The sequence below is a fragment of the Mercenaria mercenaria genome, unplaced genomic scaffold (genome assembly GCF_021730395.1).
Source record: "Mercenaria mercenaria strain notata unplaced genomic scaffold, MADL_Memer_1 contig_3796, whole genome shotgun sequence".
Classification (NCBI taxonomy): Eukaryota; Metazoa; Mollusca; class Bivalvia; order Venerida; family Veneridae; genus Mercenaria; species Mercenaria mercenaria.
In genome coordinates this window covers 41,536-60,423 of record NW_026461970.1, presented here as the reverse complement: position 1 = coordinate 60,423, position 18,888 = coordinate 41,536, and the positions used below count along the sequence as shown (strand labels likewise).

General features: G+C 33.7%; 1 protein-coding gene across 1 annotated transcript in view; it reads right to left on the bottom strand.

Annotated features, from left to right (window-relative positions):
- Positions 1 to 5,141: 5,141 nt before the first annotated feature.
- Positions 5,142 to 18,888, bottom strand: part of LOC128553409 (arylsulfatase J-like) — a 51,071-nt gene continuing 37,324 nt past the window's right edge. The window contains exon 6 of the mRNA XM_053534551.1: positions 5,142 to 5,564. Coding sequence (XP_053390526.1) covers positions 5,314 to 5,564 — 251 coding nt within the window. The 3' untranslated portion in view covers positions 5,142 to 5,313. The remainder of the gene's footprint in view (positions 5,565 to 18,888) is intronic.

Genomic DNA, 18,888 nt, shown 5'->3' with positions numbered 1-18,888 from the left:
TATTGTAAAACAACAACTTTACATAGATAAGTGAGTGTTTAATGGTACTACAACCTTTTTTAAAACGTTGAGTTTACTGACAACGACTGAAATGTTCAAGCATTAACTTTTAGGATAAGTCGTAAGAACTTTCATGTTTTCGTTTTTATGTAATTGGAGCTTTCAAACTATCTGCACAAAATAGGGAATGCCTCTTTAAAATAATGTTAGTGAATTTTCAAGTAGAAAATTCAACTTAGAATTCACACTGGTATGTAAAAGAAATTGCATTGTCTTAAGATATAAAATATGTGTAATACCGTGTGAAATTTGTAAAAATGTTACAGTATATTATATATTAGAAATCCATCTTTCAAAGAACGTACAGCAAATAATATCCAATCATATCCTACCATTGACTGCAGAAAAATCACGACTGGATTAATTGTTTTACGCTAAATGTATTTCACAGCAAACTATAAGCATAATTACTTACGACTACTGAATATCAACTTCTTTGGAAAGTAGTGGACTGTTCCCGCCTCTTTTTTTTTGCTGGCGAGTTTTCATCAGAACGTGGCAGCCTCAGTTGAGAAGGAATACACTCCAAAGTTTTGGAATAACACTTTCCCCAGGTTCACATTCAACTTCACTGTCTGAATTATTTATGTTATCTTTAACTATTTGCTTTTATTATTTTTCGCGACAAGACGTTGGAAGAGAGATTGATTGAGTATGCGAGCAAAGGTACCACAGTTATAAGGAAGAAACCCTTCCAACTGTACTTTATAAAAACAGAAGACTTTAAATCAAGTCATATGTGTTTATAATTGCCAATTAATAAGATCATACTAGTATTTCGTCAGATTATAAAGTAATTGTTGACACCTGCCAATGGTTTAAGAGATCTTTGAGTATTGTATGTCTAATAACATTCTCCTTTTCATATGATTCCAAGTGACATGAACGTTAACCTTTTTCTATTCAGTCTTGTTGTTGTTTTGAACTGTATTTCAAAAGGCCATTAACTGATTTTGATACTGAATTTTATGACATCTTTCAGATAGAACAGAAAATATACCAAATATAAACAAAATGAAATAATAGTCATACATCAGAATATTAATGCATTTTCATATAAGTGGTTTTAAATCTATACATAAGGTACAATAATATACCGAAAGAACAACGTCTATACAATTTTTGAAGTAATAAACATATTGAAACGGGAAAGAAGTTTTTTGTTAGTCTGTCCAACATTTAGACAATTAGGGAAAAGAATATTTCACACATTGCTTTCGACGTTGGACAATTAAAAATAAATTTCGTGTATTGTTGAATTTCTACTCAAAAACAATATTAAATAAATGGTCAAAACATATTTACTTTGCAAATAGAGAAAGAACTACGTAAGCGGCTAATATATTTATTTCTGTATATGTAAACATGTAATCTTTCTTTAGCAACTTACAATTTCTGTATGTTGACCTTTCCAGAAAAAGTTGTTTTCATTATGTCTTGCCTCAGCATAAATATATACATGATAAAACATTGTAATATCGTTTAGCATGTATTTTAACTACCGTCCATGAACAGGCTCAATCAAACCGAGCCTGCAACATTTTCATTTTTGTTGTGTTGAGCGACCTGTGGAGTTTCCATTTTTTCTTTTTTAGGATATTGGTATCGGTTTATAATTTATGTTTTGAAACATTTTACCAAAAAAATCCAGAAAAAACTATGCTTGCATTGTTTAGGGAGGGGTTTGAGAATGGAGAATTACCTAAACACTGTGTTATCGTTAAATTAGCATATTCTGGTTACATGTTCAAACTACACGTGTTTTAATGTGCAACTATCTGTCGTTTGAAAGAAGTTTTAGCTATAATTATAAGTTCATTCATATCATTAAGAACAATCATTTGTATCTCTTAAGAAAATACGGGACATTAACATTTGCACGTGAAACACAGCTTAATTTCTGCCCGCTTAGCTCAGTAGTGACAGCGTTGGTATACGGAGCGCGAGGTCGCGAGTTCGATCCCCGGGCGGGGCGTATGTTCTCCGTGACGATTTGATAAAAGACATTGTGTCTAAAAAGGTTTGTCCTCCACTTCTGATAATTAACGTGGGGAAGTTGGCAGTTACTTGCGGAGAACAGGTTTGTACTCAATAATGGAGAAGCAGTTACAGAAGTTGAAAATGCCTTTTTAAAACAAGAAACAAAATAAGCCAGAACAAAATTACAGTCGACAATTTGACTGCTTCTGATGTTGCCACAATAAAACGTATTAAACAACCACAACTCCCTTCAAATAGTTTTTATTATTTAAAAGTTAAGGATCTATAACATTTTCATTTAATCAATGGCATGTTCTTTAATTTCATCTCTTAATATTTATTCAAGTTTAGATTTAATGAACCTTCTATTTTTCCGTATCTTTTTATATTATTTTTATTATTTATATTTGTATTCGTTATTTCAGTTAAAGTGAAAGCAATTTTGTTGTAATCATAGAGTCAGCAATATGTCTGATATCCATTTCTATATATTATACTTGAAGAAAAAAATATTTAAAGAAACCGCACATTAACCTTCCCTACCCTTACCACTATCACTGTATCCGTTCAGCTTAAATTCCTTCATATCTCCAACTTTGAGCTTATTAAGAAAAATAGTAATTACTGATGGAACAGCTCCGGAAATTGCAATAAATAAAAAAATAACAGGAACTAGTGCTAAAGCAGCTGAGTATATAATTCGAGCTGTGATTTGTAATGCAGTATTTATGCCTTCACGAAACATAAAGCTTTTTTCTGTATGCAGCTGCAAGTTTAGTTATGTGAATAATTGCTTGATCTGTCGTTTCTAATTTATTGCTGTTTAGAACTTTGGACTCATTTATACAATATCTTTTAAAAATTTATTATAGTTGTTAAAACTTACTTAATGAAACTCAGCTATTGAATTTGTCACTGTAACCTATTTATTTTACTAAGGCTTGTATTTTTCTTATAGCCTAGTTTTGTAACGTTTTCAGTCCTAAAACCTTCTTGCTTAGTAGGAAAAAGTTACTTCTTCATAAAATGCGACTTTAATTACTTCGTTATTTAAATCTATAACTTTGTATATTTGTGTTGCGAATTCCATAAATTACAAATATTTCCTCTGTCTAGTTTGGTGTGTAAACTATTCAAAATGCTTCTTAATTTACTCAAACGAACTGTGTCTCCGATTATATACTTTAATAAGTGTGTGATACATATTTATTCTATGTTTATTTAAAATTGCTTGAAAAGTTTTGTCATCGATTTCTTTTCCTTTTTCCACCCATAAATGTTTCGGAACGCTTGCAGTGGATACTTTTGCTCTCGACGTTTGTCCCTGAAGTCTTCCTTTTGAAACTATTTTATTAACTGCTTCTGTAACAGTTCTCCAGTTTTATTTTTCAGCGAAATAATCAAAGCATATTTGTTGAAAATCATCTATCACAGTTAATAAATACTTAATATATTTTAATATTGTACTTTGAAAAGGTTTGCACGTCAACATGGTCGGCTTACAAACTTTCACCAATACTGTTCACTATAACTCGACGTTTTGGAAATTTCCGTTGAATTGGTTTATGTAATTCTTCTGCTAATTCATCACTCCTGTTCTTTTCGGGGGATTCAGCTATCAATTTTATCTTAGAGGCTTCCCCTTTTTCCCGTTTGCTGGACCTGCTCTTGATTTCGGACGTGCGAGTCTGGAGCTTCCAGTTGTTTTATAATCAACAGGATGGATTTGGATACGACTTCTGGTGATCAATCCAAAATTAAATGCTATTTTTAATAAGATAATGACAGAAAACCGAAGATATTTTATATTAAAAGAAAATATAGATGTTTAACACTTTTCAGTGTATTTCGTATTTACTGTTGTCCATAGATGTTTGCATAGTTTATAATTTTATTGTTATGCGCGTTAGCTTTCTAATGTAAGCTGGCCTCGTGTCTCCACGGTAACGCACTTTCACTCATTTTAAACAACTATATATGGTCACATTGTTTTTGACGGCTCTAGTGCCATTCGCTTAATGGCCATAATTGAATATTACGATAATACGTTCACTTATATAGTAGTGGATGTAGACCTTTAACTCTGCCATATGAAAAGGTAATGTAAATGATGGTAATCACTGCCGGATGTATCCTTGACACAAGCAATAGCATCAGAAGGCATTACAATGTCATGTAAAACAAAAAATGCTTTGGTAGCATCATGTACTCAATGCATCTTTAAAACAAATCTTGCTTGACTGAGTCGAACGGTCATGATAGAGAGATAATGAGATTCTTGGCGGTTTAGGAAAGGTTGATACTTGCAAGATTCTCTATACTTTTGGTGCGTCTTGCTTGTTGCGATGAAAACATATAAGAACAGTCTTGGTATAAGGCTACACACGGAATATTTTGAAATTGTTAGGAAATAACACAAAATGTTTTCGATGAGATCTAGTCATATTAGGATCTAGCCACACACTTTTTTACAATTTTATACATCCATCTATCGAAAAAGTATTGACGATATGGACTTATTATAACAATTCGGGCAGATAGTCACCACAACAAAAATATATTTTGATTTCATTTTCTGTGCATATAGAAATAATTTACCACGCCTCTAATAACTACGTTGTTTTTTTACAAATTGCAAATCGCAATAACTTGAACAATCTTTGAAAATAACGCATGTACATTGAAAGCAGAATATTAGTTTAAGTGTATTATACTGTTCATTTAATACATTTAATGACTTATTGCAGTCACTTGGTAAAATATAATCCAAGGGATATTTATGTGAAACGATTTCAAAATCGAGCAAGCAATATCTGAGGTAATGCGATTTTGAATTCTCCACTGAATACATACGAAAAGAAGGTAATAGGCCTCCTGGCGAACCAAATACAAAGCTTTTACGAAACGAGACAATATCTATCTTGGATGGATTGTTACCCAAAGATCATTTTCAGTTTTCGTTACATGCGTACATACAAGGGAATTGAGCAACCTCGTGGCGGTCTCCTGCTTTTAGACTCATGAGAATAATGTAGCAGTCTTAGTACATGTAGAAGGTTATCCAAATAACGTGTGTGTATATTTTGACATTGAGTAATCGCAGTTAAGGACATGTCTTATAATACAATTAAATTCTCTTCACGCTATTACTAAAGTGAAACTTATTGCTATCATTTGGCGCAAAGTGATTCGATATCAAACTATAAAAATCAGCATCCTGTATTTACATGCAGTGATGAATGATTAGGTATTAATATGAGTTAGTCCCAGTACTCACTTTATTGTTTTCCATTGGTTATATCCATCTAACATTTTAGTACCATTCAGGTCGCCTTTTGCAAGATTCAGCAGTGTAGGAAACCAGTCCGTAACATGCATTAGTGATTTTGAAACATAACCGTTCTTCATTTTCAGGAGCAAGCTGTACACAAAACCTACTGCCCGAATGCCGCCTTCCCAATACGAACCTTTGGCTCCCTTAAGCGGCCAGTTACTACCACCGGCGTTCGGGTTAGCTCCATTATCTGCAATGATTATGAAATTTTGGTCAGATAACACCGTTATTGAATGCTGTCAGAAAACGGATATGTCTTCCAGCTACAAGTGTCTGTACCTTTAAAGATTCCATATCTTTAATAAAGTATTATTTCATAGGAGATAAAAACACACAACAGAATTGTAAATACTTGTATGCCAAAACAAATATGGGTTTATTTAATAACTACTATTTTAAAATCAACAGGATGGATTTGGATACGACTTCTGGTGATCAGTCCAAAATTAAATGCTATTTCTATTAAGATAATGACAGAAAACCGACGACATTTTATATTGAAAGAAAATATGGATATTTAACACTTTTCAGGGTATTTCGTTCTCACTGTTTTCCATAGACGTTTGCATAGTTGATAATTTTATTGCTATGAGCGTAAGCTTTCTAATGCACGGGGGAGGAAGTGTTACACGAAGGACGGAGTTCTTCTGATAACATCTCATGTTTTCTTCGGATAACTGTTACGGAGTTCCTGGAAAACGTTACAGAGTTCTTCTGATATCTGTATGACACAACAAGGAATCGGTTGACAAAATGGTAATTATCTATCTTTAAAAAGAGAGGATTGGGTGTAAAACTAAAGTTTGATGATCAAGGTTGCCTAATGTTTTGTGCTATGCGTCAGAAAAAAAAACTGATTAGTCTAATAATCAGCGCCACTGCTTTGAAATCAAGACATTTTGAGTAAAATATCGAAATCGTTTGCTTATTCATACATATTAATCTACCCATTTACGTTCTTCATCCTCACCACACGGAATAGCCCAATTTTAGTGCAAAGTTGCAAACATCAACCACTGTCTAACAATTTTATACCCGATTTTTCAAATTTTACGGAGTTCTGGTGATAACTCTGAAGATGTTACAGAGTTCTTACGATAACTTTTGTTACTGTCAGGGTGTTTCTTGAGCTATGTTAAGATACTTTTAGCTAATTCTATTATTTAGAAAGAGTGTTAATCATGTTCTAACGTAAGATATTTATCAAAGGCAAATATCGTGGTTATATAATGTATGGTATGTGTGTTTTTGAGTTCCAATGATAACTTTTTATTGTTATATTTCTTATTCTAACTAGATGTTTCTTTTAAAGGGACTGTGTACGCTCATAATGATGATCTAGCTAACTGTGTTAATTGTTTGAAATACAAATTGTACATAAAGTTACAGAAATATATTCTTATTTTCATTTAACTGTTTTGGAAATTACATTGTGTATTCTATTGTACGAAAGTGCAGAATCTTCTTACTTTGCACATGCAAAGGTCGTTTCTGGTGAAGGATTGATACAGATAGCACTTTAAAATTCACTTTATTCATGCATTATGATATTCTTTAAGACAAATAGTATATGCATGTATGAGATTGACAACCCCCTTTTTCGGTATGCAGTATTCAGCTCATTGAAAATTATATGCATTCTGTAAGATGTTATGACAATACCTATTAAGTTTTATCGCTGTATTTACGCCAGTCACATTTAAATTCACCAAATACGAACATGTCGGTTATCTACCTTGAGTCTGTGGTAAATACGCTGTAGCATCATATGACTCATGTCAATAGATGACACATCAAGCGGTAGCTCCCTCTCTGTGTAATGTCGCATAGTGACTGTACTCTTTCAGCGTCAACTTTGAAAATTCTACTATATGAACGATTAGAAGAATTATGATGGTAAAGTTATAATTATGTTACTGATAAACATTAACAAAATCGCATACACACAATTATCCTTGATAAATTATACGTATATTGTCATGTACATTTGAAGCTATAATTTGGTGTGTTTTAGCATAATTACTTGTCGTCGTTTACATATAAATTAGTTATTGTACGATTTTTGTTGATTATGGAGTATAATCTACTGTCGAGTGGCAAATTATGATCCCTAACCAACAAATATCATACAATAACAATTTATATTTAGAATTATTTCCTTCTTGTCATAGCATGGTCACGCACTTGTCAAGTCACACAAGCTACAGTATTATAGCTGCGATTGCATGTGGTACTGAACTGTTACTGTTAGAAAAAAGAACAGCTTCTGCAAATTCAGCATTTAGATGTACCCTACATAAAAGATAAAGGATTTGATTTTAATCAAGTGATCAATCTTAACGAAATCCGAACATTGGCACATCCATTGATAGAGCCTGGACATAGTTGTAAACCTTTACAAAAAACTCATATCATACATTATATAACCACAATACTGTGCCTAGGATAAACATCTTACATTAGAACATGATTAACACCCTTTTTAGATAGTAAAAATAGCTCAAAAGTATCTTAGCATAGCTCAAGAAACACCCTGGCTGTAACAAAAGTTATCATCAGAGATATCACCTGAACCCCGTAACATTTGAAAAATTGGGCATAAAATTGTTAGATAGTGGTTTATGTTTGCAATTTTGCACTAAAATTAGGCTATTGCGTGTGGTGAGGACGAAGACGTGAATGAGCAGCTTAATATGTATTAATAAGAAAACGATTTATATATTTTACTCAAAATGTCTTGATTTCAAAGAAATTGCGCTGATAACTAGACTAAACAGGTTTTTTTTTCTGACGCAAAGCACTAAACGTTAGGCAACCTTGATCATCAAACTTTAGTTTTACATCCAATTCTCTCTTTTTAAAGATAGATAATTACCATTTTGTCGATCGATTCCTTGTTTTGTCATACAGGTATCAGAAGAACTCTGTAACGTTTTCCAGGAACTCCGTAACAGTTATCAGAAGAAATCACGACAGGTTATCAGACGAACTCCGTTCTTCGTGTAACACTTCCGTGTAATGTAAGGTTTAAAGTATATGTCGCGGGCCTCGTGCCTCCGCGGTAATGCACTTTCTCTCATTTTACACAACTACTAGTATATATGATTACATTGTTTTTAACGGCTCTAGTGTCATTCGCTTTATAGCCATAATTGAATATTATGGTAATATTTTTAGAACAATAGCAAACACTTTACATAGTAACCTCAGTCAAAACCAAAAATTTGACCCACTTTAGAAAATTCATTGTCGCCTTCATTCTTGTTCAACTATTACAAACACATGATGAATAAATTACAATTGAAAGAGGTTTTTACTTTAGCCAGGGCATATTCTTTGTTTTTAAATACTTTTAGTCGATCTTTTTTCTACTTTCTATGTGCAGTAGGATTTATATAAAAGCTTTCTGCTCATTTCAGCCATGTCGCCAAGTAAATTGAGCCAAAAAATAACTTTGTTGATAGCATTGGAGTACATCTGTGCACCAAAACTACATGCAGTATTATGAAAGAGGGTTCATTGTAATGACGGAATGGCATTTTCAATAGCATAAGCACAAAATACATTCATCCCGGTCATAATTATTACTGTCACCTAAAACAGTTCTCACCTACCGTAACAATAACTAATGTATCAATAAAGTATTTCAAAAAAGGTATAGATGTGACAAAAGTGACACAAACTGTCGTCAAATGATATAACTTTATTACAATAACTCCCTTGTTACTATCTGATAAGTAAATATTTCTGATATTATCGTTTCTAGTTCATTTTTATTTTTTGTCGCGATTTAAAATCTCTCCTCCGTAACGGGGACTTCTTCAAATGTACGTGATAACAATGGTGTTTTCCCTCTGTGTCTGTATTATTTACCTTGAATGCATCAGTAAGAAAGCTTGTTTCCAGTATATGCCATCAAGGTATCGAACAGTTATCAAATATTGAAATAATTTTATCTCTTCCGTAACGTATCACTTCCGTAACATAACATCTTAGCTGTTCTAAGTGCCTACTGAATTGCGGAAAGCAAAATAAAGTTTTTCTCATGCGTCACTCGAAGGAAACAGAGGCTGATCGGCAAAGACTTTTAAGTGTTATTTTAAATTATTTGTGGAACAGTATTTCAAGTAAATGAGGTTCATAGTTATATACAAAAAAGCATTCTACTACATGATGTTTATGAGATTATGTTTCAAGGTGTTTGAATGTGTTGTCTCTGCTTTTCCAGTTTGGTTTGAACGTAAAACTATACATAAAATATAGCGCTAAAATAGATATGCCTCTTTAAACATGTCCGTTACGGAGGTGATAACGTGTTAGTAAATTCCAGTTCGACATTCAAATTTCACACATGAAAGTTTGGCCAAAGAGATATGTCAGAACTGACTCAGATTCAAGAAATATATATTTTTTTTCTGACTATTTTATCAGTAGAAAAGTGATAAAGAGCTTGATTTTTCCCACAATACTGTTATGGAGGTGAGATAATTTGTCTGACTGCATTGAACTTGTCCTTATTTAGTCACTGCACCCAATATGATCTGGTTTCAGTAATGTTCTCGTCATTATGTAATATTTAAAATCTTACTATTTAAAAAAAAAACATGTGCCTTCGGCGACCACATGTTTTATTCTTTTACCGAGAAGATATAATGTTACGGAGGTTACATAAAAAATTTTGTTATTTATGTAGTTGAAAAATGCAAATTCAACTGTTGCTGACAAATCACAGAAATTTATGTGCGAGGAGAGATATCTGGATGGCTGCGTAATTTAAGACATGGCTCATGATAAAGTTCTGATTAATTTTCTTACTGAATCTTGGAAATGCAAAGTCCCATTCGTCCAAGATGTAAAAAGAATAAAAGAAATCAGACGTACCACAATTTCTGTAACGCATGCATGATCAATGGTTGTTTAGTTTAGTTGCTGTTTAGTCTTATGCAGGCAATTGATTGAAAATGTTTTGTTTGAATGGCTGTCTCTTTAATGAAATGTATTGTTTTTGAATTTATGTTAGGTGACAGGTTTCTAATACTTAAGCACTGCCAGAACTGTAATATGTCAACTTATTGTGTTGTGTTTTAATCAATTCTTTAAAACATTTGATAAAGTTCCAAAACTATGTTCCCATGGTAGAAAAAAAAATAACAATATATTCTTTAGGCTTATATTTTCATTTCGTTGTAAATTTTATCACTTCCGTAACGGAGTTGTATCTTTTTAGAATCGCCATTCCAGCACTGTGATATTACGTAGCACATCCGCAACTTTTTGTATGGTGTTAAGGACGTTCTAAATTGACAGAGGGTTGCCAATTTTCTTCTATACGATGCTCAATTTAATATTTATAACGAGTGTAAATATTCAATTTTTGTATTAAAAATACAGTTTAAAAGTTGACAGTCATATTCCTTTATTCTCTCTCAGTATTGACGGTAGAAAATGTCATATTGATTGGATTGTGTGTCGGACGTGTTTTTCAATTATGTTGCATTAAAGAGTTTCTTTTGAATAAGTAACTGCGTTATTGCTTAATTTCTTAATGTTAAAAAATATAGAAGGTCACTAAAATCTACCCTCCGTAACATGAGTAAATGCATATATGTATCAACATATTGTTTAAACGCTATCAATGTTGTGGTAGAAAATTTTCAGAGACAACCAGGAGATGTTGGACTTTTAAATAATACAAGTTAAGAACTGTTTTTTATCATTCACATTTTTAAGATTTTTCTAATTGTAAGTGGGTCAAATTTTTGGTTTTGGCTGACCTATGCATCTTAACGTTTAAAGTGACCATGGAAACAATGATGATTAAAATATCTAATATCTTGCTTTAAAAGTAATTTCTTTGAAAAATCATTGTACTTGCAAATTGTATTGTCATGGATAATGTTGAAGTACAGATAAAAAAGCTGAAACTAAGTTTCATTAATAGACCAGTGTCAACGTCTACATCTACATATATATAGGTCACGGGCTTTGTTTTCATGGTAACATTAATTTTATTCACAATATCTCTACTTTTTACTGAAATATAAACAATTTTAGAATATATTTTCCTTATACAGGTTACTGATTGCTGATTGTCTCGTATTTTGCATTGCGTATGCTGTTTTGTTTGTTGTAGACGTTTATTTCCTCTTCCCCGTCCTAACCCCTTCGTCTCCGCTTCTGTACATTTGCAATTACTCTCCTTTAACTGTGTGTTATCGGGGCCACCTGTCGTCCTTGGGCAGTGCCCCAGTGTTTTTCCTGTTTGTGTGTGTGTGTGTGTGTGTGTGTGTGTGTGTGCGTGCGTGTGTGTGTGTGTGTTGAGTTTTGGCTGCACTTTTCTGAACTGTCCTCGGATATGTAATGTTTCCCGTTTGATCTTTTTTTACATATTTTTAGGTTGACACACATTCCTTTATTAGTATTTTCTATTCAGGGTTATTCTAAATTTGATCTATTAAAATTAATCTAAACCTGTGTCTCCTGTATCATATTTTCAATGAACATACAAGGGGGTGCCCCAGGGTATATACATACTTTTATTTGTGTATCGGACTAGATAGATTATGAAGTCATCAGCTTACTCACGTCATTCAGTTATTCCTTAGCTCTTCATTTCTTCTCGGTTTGCAAAATGGGAAACACACTGAAATTGCTAGTTTCACTATAAGGCTTGAATATTCTTTGTATAGGTTGAAATAACCTCTTAAACAACAACAACTAAACACCTTCTGTAGCAAAATCATTTCAAACATGGTTATAAGAGAAAAAAACATTAAATATTTTATAAACTTTAATGTAGTAATAAAACAATGTTAGACTAGTTTTAAGTTTTCTAAAAAAAATAACTAATTAGGATTTTCAACATGCAGGCATTTGAAAAAAAAAAACTTTATCCACTACAATCCAGGGCACAGATTAACAAAGCATCTTAGTCCTGTTTTAATTAATTGCTTTCTTAACATTGTTTCCTATCAATTAATAGACACTGTAATCACAAATACTTGATTACGTTTTTATTTTCTAGATTTCAGTGAATTATATGCAAATTCATTTTAATGCCTGGGAAATATTTCAAGGAAATTTATTTTAAAGGAAATTGTCAAATTCCTCCATCTTGATGGAAATGTCCCTAGAGCGACTTCATACGGTGTCTATATTTCACAACGTATTCGTTTTGCAAGTACTTGCTCAAAGTTAGAGGATTTTAATGATAGAAATCTACATATCACCAAAACATTATCACAACAGGGTTACCGATATTTTACTACAGACCGACTGAACTTTACAGAAATATAACACAAACCTTAAACACATATCTTGGTCTTACGCATCCGCTATACTAAGGAGATGTAGTTCGAAAAATTATGCTTATTTTAAACAAATGTTTGTAAAATGTCTAAAAAAATTATCAAAAAATGATACGTTTTTTAATACGAAAATCGTTAAGCACAGTGCATGTTTAGTGACTGACTCCTTTAAAGTTAATCGCTACGCTTTCCTGTTTGAGGGGACTAATAAAGTGTTAGACTCCGTGATTCTTTTCTCCTACAAAAAAAAAAAAGGACGGAGGGAGTGGCATTTCGTCTTGCAGCTTGCTTAGTCGTGTCCTAAAAGGTTAGGCTCTTGGTGCTTACTTCAGACAAGTTGTTGAGTACATTCGTATACCTATACCTTAAATTGACCTTATTTTTATGTTTTATTTATATGATCTGGTATTTTGTCACTTATGTTAGAGTCATTTACAGCGGGGAGTGATTTTATTTACACCGTCTTGTCTAACTTGTTGAATATAGGGTAGGTGCGAGGGTGGCATGTTCTAAACGCGTTTTAACACCTAGTTTCCTTTCCTTTTAATAGGTTGCTTACCGTTCCAAAGCGGTGCCCCTATTTTCAACCTGTTTTCTGTCCGTCTCGTACTTAGTGTTGTGTATGTTGTAGTGTTTGTTGTTAGAGTTTCTTTCCTCTTTCATCTCACAATCCCTATAACCTATCCTTTTCCTAGCATTTACGCTATCTTGCATCTGCTGCCTCTCTTCTTTAACCATAAGTAAGTTATCGTGTGTGTGCGCGCGCATGTGTGAGTGTTTGTCTGCGTCCTCTGTCAATATCATTTTTACAGGTCCGTTAAAACATATATTGACCTCAACATAAGTCAATAACTGTATAACTGTATAATATAAATCTTTTGTCATGCTGACTGCTTATAATCGTTTCCAAAATAAATCCGAATTCACATTTAGATATGTGGTAATTAATAGGTCATATTTCAGGTGTCAATAGTCATTCTGTTGAAGATGAAACTCTTCCATTCAGTTTTCATCCAGTTAGATTACAGAATTAAATTTCTTTAATATTGAACGGTTATCTAGCACAAACTATGTACTGGTGACTTACTGGCAAGCGGCTTCAGTTAGTGTATTGTTTTCTGTAGACTTCAGTTTAAACAGACAATATATTCCATCTATAAGGTATAAAACCAAAATGAGGCACACCATGAGAAAGCCAACATAGTGGGTTTGCGACCAGCATGCATCCGCGCAGTCTGGTCAGGATCCATGCTGTTCTCTTTCAAAGTCTATTGCAATTAGAGAAACCGTTAGCGAACAGCATGGATCCTGACCAGACTTCGCGGATGCGCAGGCTGGTCTGGATCCATGCTGGTCGCAAAGCCACTATGTTGGTTTTCTCATGGTGCGGCTCAAACTCTGTTGTTGTGGTTTAAGAAAAAATATCTTTGAATTATTTGCTGGATCATTTCTTAATTATTCTTGTGCCTTTGTACATGTAAACATTCTAGAAATTTGTTATTGACTTAGCTGAAAATATTTTTATAATGTTAAAAGTTTCTTCTAAAACTATTATCAGACAATGTCGTTTTGCAAGTATATAGTATTTTTTTATTATATAGAGGATATTACATGATAATCTTTTCATATTGAATTTATTAAACGAGTTGAATAAAATAATAAAATGCGAGGCTCAATTTTATTCAACGAGTTTAATAAATGCAATGTGGAAAGTCACAAATGTAATTTCTTTTTATCACATGTAAGCCTTTCTTGCCGAAACATCAAAAAATCTTTTCTATATAAACAAGACAATTTGACCGACGTCGCTTATACTATAAATAAAGTCGACGTTAAAGCTTTATTACACTAGTGTATTATCATTTTTATTTAATGGCTTTATTACACTCCCACGACGTCACACATGTAATAAATATGCATATAACAGAACTAGTCTGCAGATATAGTACTGAAATAATTTCTCATTTTTCAGCAGACTCCAGATAGAAGTTCTTTCAAGAAATGTGAATTGATGAAATCTTGAAAAAGTGTTGTGAGTGTTGGTGTTGTCCAGATATAAAAAAAAATGAGGTTTGTATTAAAGATTTTTAGACTATAAATATCTTAAAAATGTTACTTTTTAATGCAGTGTAGGTTAGTAAGAAGTCGGTATCATTTATATACTCTGTAAACCCTTATCATGCTGGACACAATTGGTTCTGCCTTTGCAACCATTGTCGATCATGATTAGCCTGCATATCCATGCAGTTTGATCAAGATCTACACTGTTCTCCATTCAGTCAGCATTTTTTGGTAAGCAATCCTTTTGACAGTTAATCGTACTTTCAAAATTGACAGATGGACAACTTTATATAAAAAATTAGCAGGGTAAGGGTAAAGCACTTGCAAGTGTTGAAACATTTAATTGAATTGAAATTTTCTTCTTCAAGTCTGTAACTAATTAGTAAACATTGTCAAAAGTAGGGATTGCTTATCAAATGACTATCAATCATTATCCCTGTGAGATATTACTAATAGGTTCTCTTTAATATGCCAGTGAAAATGTAAGATGGGTTTTAAAAGATCAGTTTTTGATATACATGTTCAATTATTGTTTAGTCATATATGAAAAGTACAGTGTAAAAAAGTACTATAATCAATAAATATTTCGTTTCAGCAGCTGCCAGATGAATGTACTTTCCATATGTAAACCATCACAAATGATGCCTGTTTGTATTTACCAGTGTTTAAAAAGTGTAGGTTTGTTAAATATGATATTTACGGTTCTCTAAATATTTGAGAAAATTTGTTTTTATGCTGCCAAAGGTGGGCATATTAAAATCACACTCACAGTCCGTCCGTAAATTCTTGTCGGGGCTGTAACTCTGCATCCCTGAAGAAATTTGAAATAACTTGACATAAATGTTTACTTTTATCAGACAATGTGTGATGCCCTAGACCCAAACCCCTACCTCCTAGGTCAAGGTCGTACTTAGAAGTCAAAGGTTAACAAAGCCTGTTTTGTGTCCGGTTCATAACTCTGCCATTCATAAAAGGATTTTCAAATAACTTGGCTTAAATGTTTTTCATAATGAGTTGACATCTTGCGCAATATCCAGACCCCTAGCTCTAAGGTCAAGGTCACACTTAGAGATTAAAGGTTAACATGGTCTGTTTGTTATTCGGTCCATAACTCTGCCATCAATGGAGTGATTTTAATATTACTTTGGCATAAATGTTTCCTATAATGACATGACGTGTCACGGGCAAGACCCAAATCACTACCTCCTAGGTCAAGGTCACACTTTAAAGTCCAAGGTTAACATGGTCTGTTTCTTATCCATTCCATATTTTTCTTTGGGGAACAGTTTCTTCTCCATAAGAAAATGTTTTCAAGTCTTTTCTAGAAAATATTGAAAAAAAGTAGGAATCACTTGTTACAAGGACTGTCAGTCTGGATGCCCAGTTAAAGTCTTACATTCATTTTTAGCTCACCTGAGCTAAAGGCTCATGGTGAGCTTTTGTGACCGCTCAATGTCGTCAGTCGTGCGTCCGTCAACATTTTCTAAAAAATCTTCTTCTTGAAAACCACTGGGCAGAATTACACCAAGCTTCACAGGAATGATCTTTGGGTGGTCCCCTTTCAAATTTTTTCAAAGAATTCAATTCCATGCAGAACTCTGGTTGCCATGGCAACCGAAAGGAAAAACTTTAAAAATCTTCTTGTCCAAAACTGCAAGGCGTAGAGCCTTGATATTTAGCATGTGACATCATCTTATGGTCCTCTATCAAGATTGCTCAAATTGTGCCCCTGAGATTAAAAGAGGCCCCGCCCCGGGGGTCACCAGTTTTACATAGACTTATATAGGAAAAATCTTTAAAAATCTTCTTGCCAAAACCACAAGACCTAGGCCTTTGATATTTGGTATGTTGAATTACCTTGTGATCCTTTACCAAAACTGTTCAGATTGGGCCCCTGGGGTGAAAAGAGGCCCTGCCCGGGGGTCACAAATTTAACATAGACTTAAAAAGGGAAAAAAATCTTCTAGTCCGAAAGTTCAAGGCCTAGGCCTTTGATATTTGGTATGTAGCATTGCCTAGTGGATCTCTTACAAGATTGTTCAACTTATGAAAAGAGGTCCCGCCCTGGGGGTCAATTGTTATATGAGTTATATAGGAATAAATACTTAAAAAATTATGAGATCATATTTCCTAAACTGTTTAATTATAATTACCAGATGACCCAAAGTGATTAGGGGTCACTTAACCGTGACCTTGATCTACTGACCTACTTTCTTGTTTTCTAAGATACAGCCTTGAAATTTGGATGACATGTACAATTTTGCACACCGATCTTAAAACTGACTTTCAGTGACCATGAATGTGACCTACTCACCTACTTTGTAACATTTTATCATCAGTTCGGCATTTAAAACATGTGGCTCATATTACTCAGGTGAGCGATTCAGGGCCATCATGACCCTCTTGTTTCTATTTTAGGATCAAAATTTGATGTGGGATGATTCAAAACAAATCTTCAAATTGACAATGGCAAAAAGCAAGTGGAAATGGAATACTCCAGTTGATGAAAATGGTTAGCATGGATATTTTTGCCTATGAAAAGTGCAGAGATCTATACACTACTGTTGTGTTCTATGAGTCTGTTCTTATTTCCAGCAGACTTTATTATGCCCCCTTTGAAAGAGTGTTATATATTGTTTGGCTGATGTCGGTCTGTCTGTCGGTCTGCAAACAAATTGGTTTCCAGATGATACATTTATAACTCAAGAACGCTTGGGCCTAGGATCATGAAAGTTGATAGGAGGTTGGTCATGACCAGCAAATGACCCCTATTGATTTTGAGATCAGTAGGCGGAAGGGCAAGGTCACGGTGACCCGGAATAGTTCAACCATTTCCGGACGGTAACTGAAGAATGCATAATCCTAGAGTCACGAAACTTTACAGGGAGGTTGATCATGACCACCAAATGACCCCTATTGATTTTCAGATTACTGGGCCATATGTCAAGGTCACAGGGGCCTTATATAGGAAATCTCGGCAATATCCGGGAATCTTCCCCTCTATGTACGGAATAAACAAAAATAATAAAGGGAGGTAAAATATACGTTTATTTAGAAACCTTTCTGAATGTCATAATTCAATATCTATAAGTTTAATGATATACTTCATTTCCCATACAATTGGGCGTAGGAGTTTTATATTTCATATGGAGGTTGGTCATCACTGATTTTCAGGTCCTTGGGCCAAAAGTCATTGTTTTATACAGGAAATCCGTTTCTGCTTGAGATCTTGATATATATTATTCTCAGAGCTGTCATATTTCGCAAGTTGATTGGTCTTCTAAAGTTGATGACCTATTGATTTTTGGGGTCAAAGGTCAAGGTTGCAAGGTCGTAATTCGTTAAATCTATTTCTGATTATTACCTTGAGATAACTATTTGACCTTGAACATACATATTTTATTGGATGTTTAGTCTCCTGTTCATTTGCAGGTCATAAGGTCAAAGGTCAAGTTCTTTCAGGGTCAAATCCATTTTAAACCAATATCTTTAGATCGGTTTGGCCTGCATACTTAAGATTTCATGGGTTGATCGGTCTCCTTTAGTAGATGACCTTCATCAATATGGGATTGCTGGGTGAAAGGTCAAGGTCACCTAGCATCAAATCCTTTATAGATCAGTATCAGCAAAACTGATGTACCCAGTCACCTTGAGAAGGTGACCTCAAATAATTTCATGTCACAAAGTCATGTCAAGGTCACCTAGGGTAAAATCCATTTTAATTCAGGGTTTGTATGCTGCAGCTTTCAACAAACTGGGAATCATATATAGTTTTTGAACTGTCTGTCTCTCATACATTCATGTGTACTCAACTCCTCAAGTGCATGTGCATATTGTCCAATTGTTGTGTTTTTTTTAGTTATGACCCTTCTTTCGGACTTTGAAATTTTACATCTATATGAAAATATTATGTTTATAACTCCTGTCCTCTTCTTTCTGGAGATATAGCACTGTAGTGCAATTTATTTATTATTCTGTCAAGTACTTTCAGGGGACATGTATTATACAATTATGGCATCATTTTACCACCACAAAACGAAGTTTGGGGGCATATATATAAGTATATAGGATTGAGCTTGTTGGTTGGTTGGTCTGTCAGTCTGTTGGTTTTCATTGTTTCCGGACAAAAACTCATGAAAGGCCTAG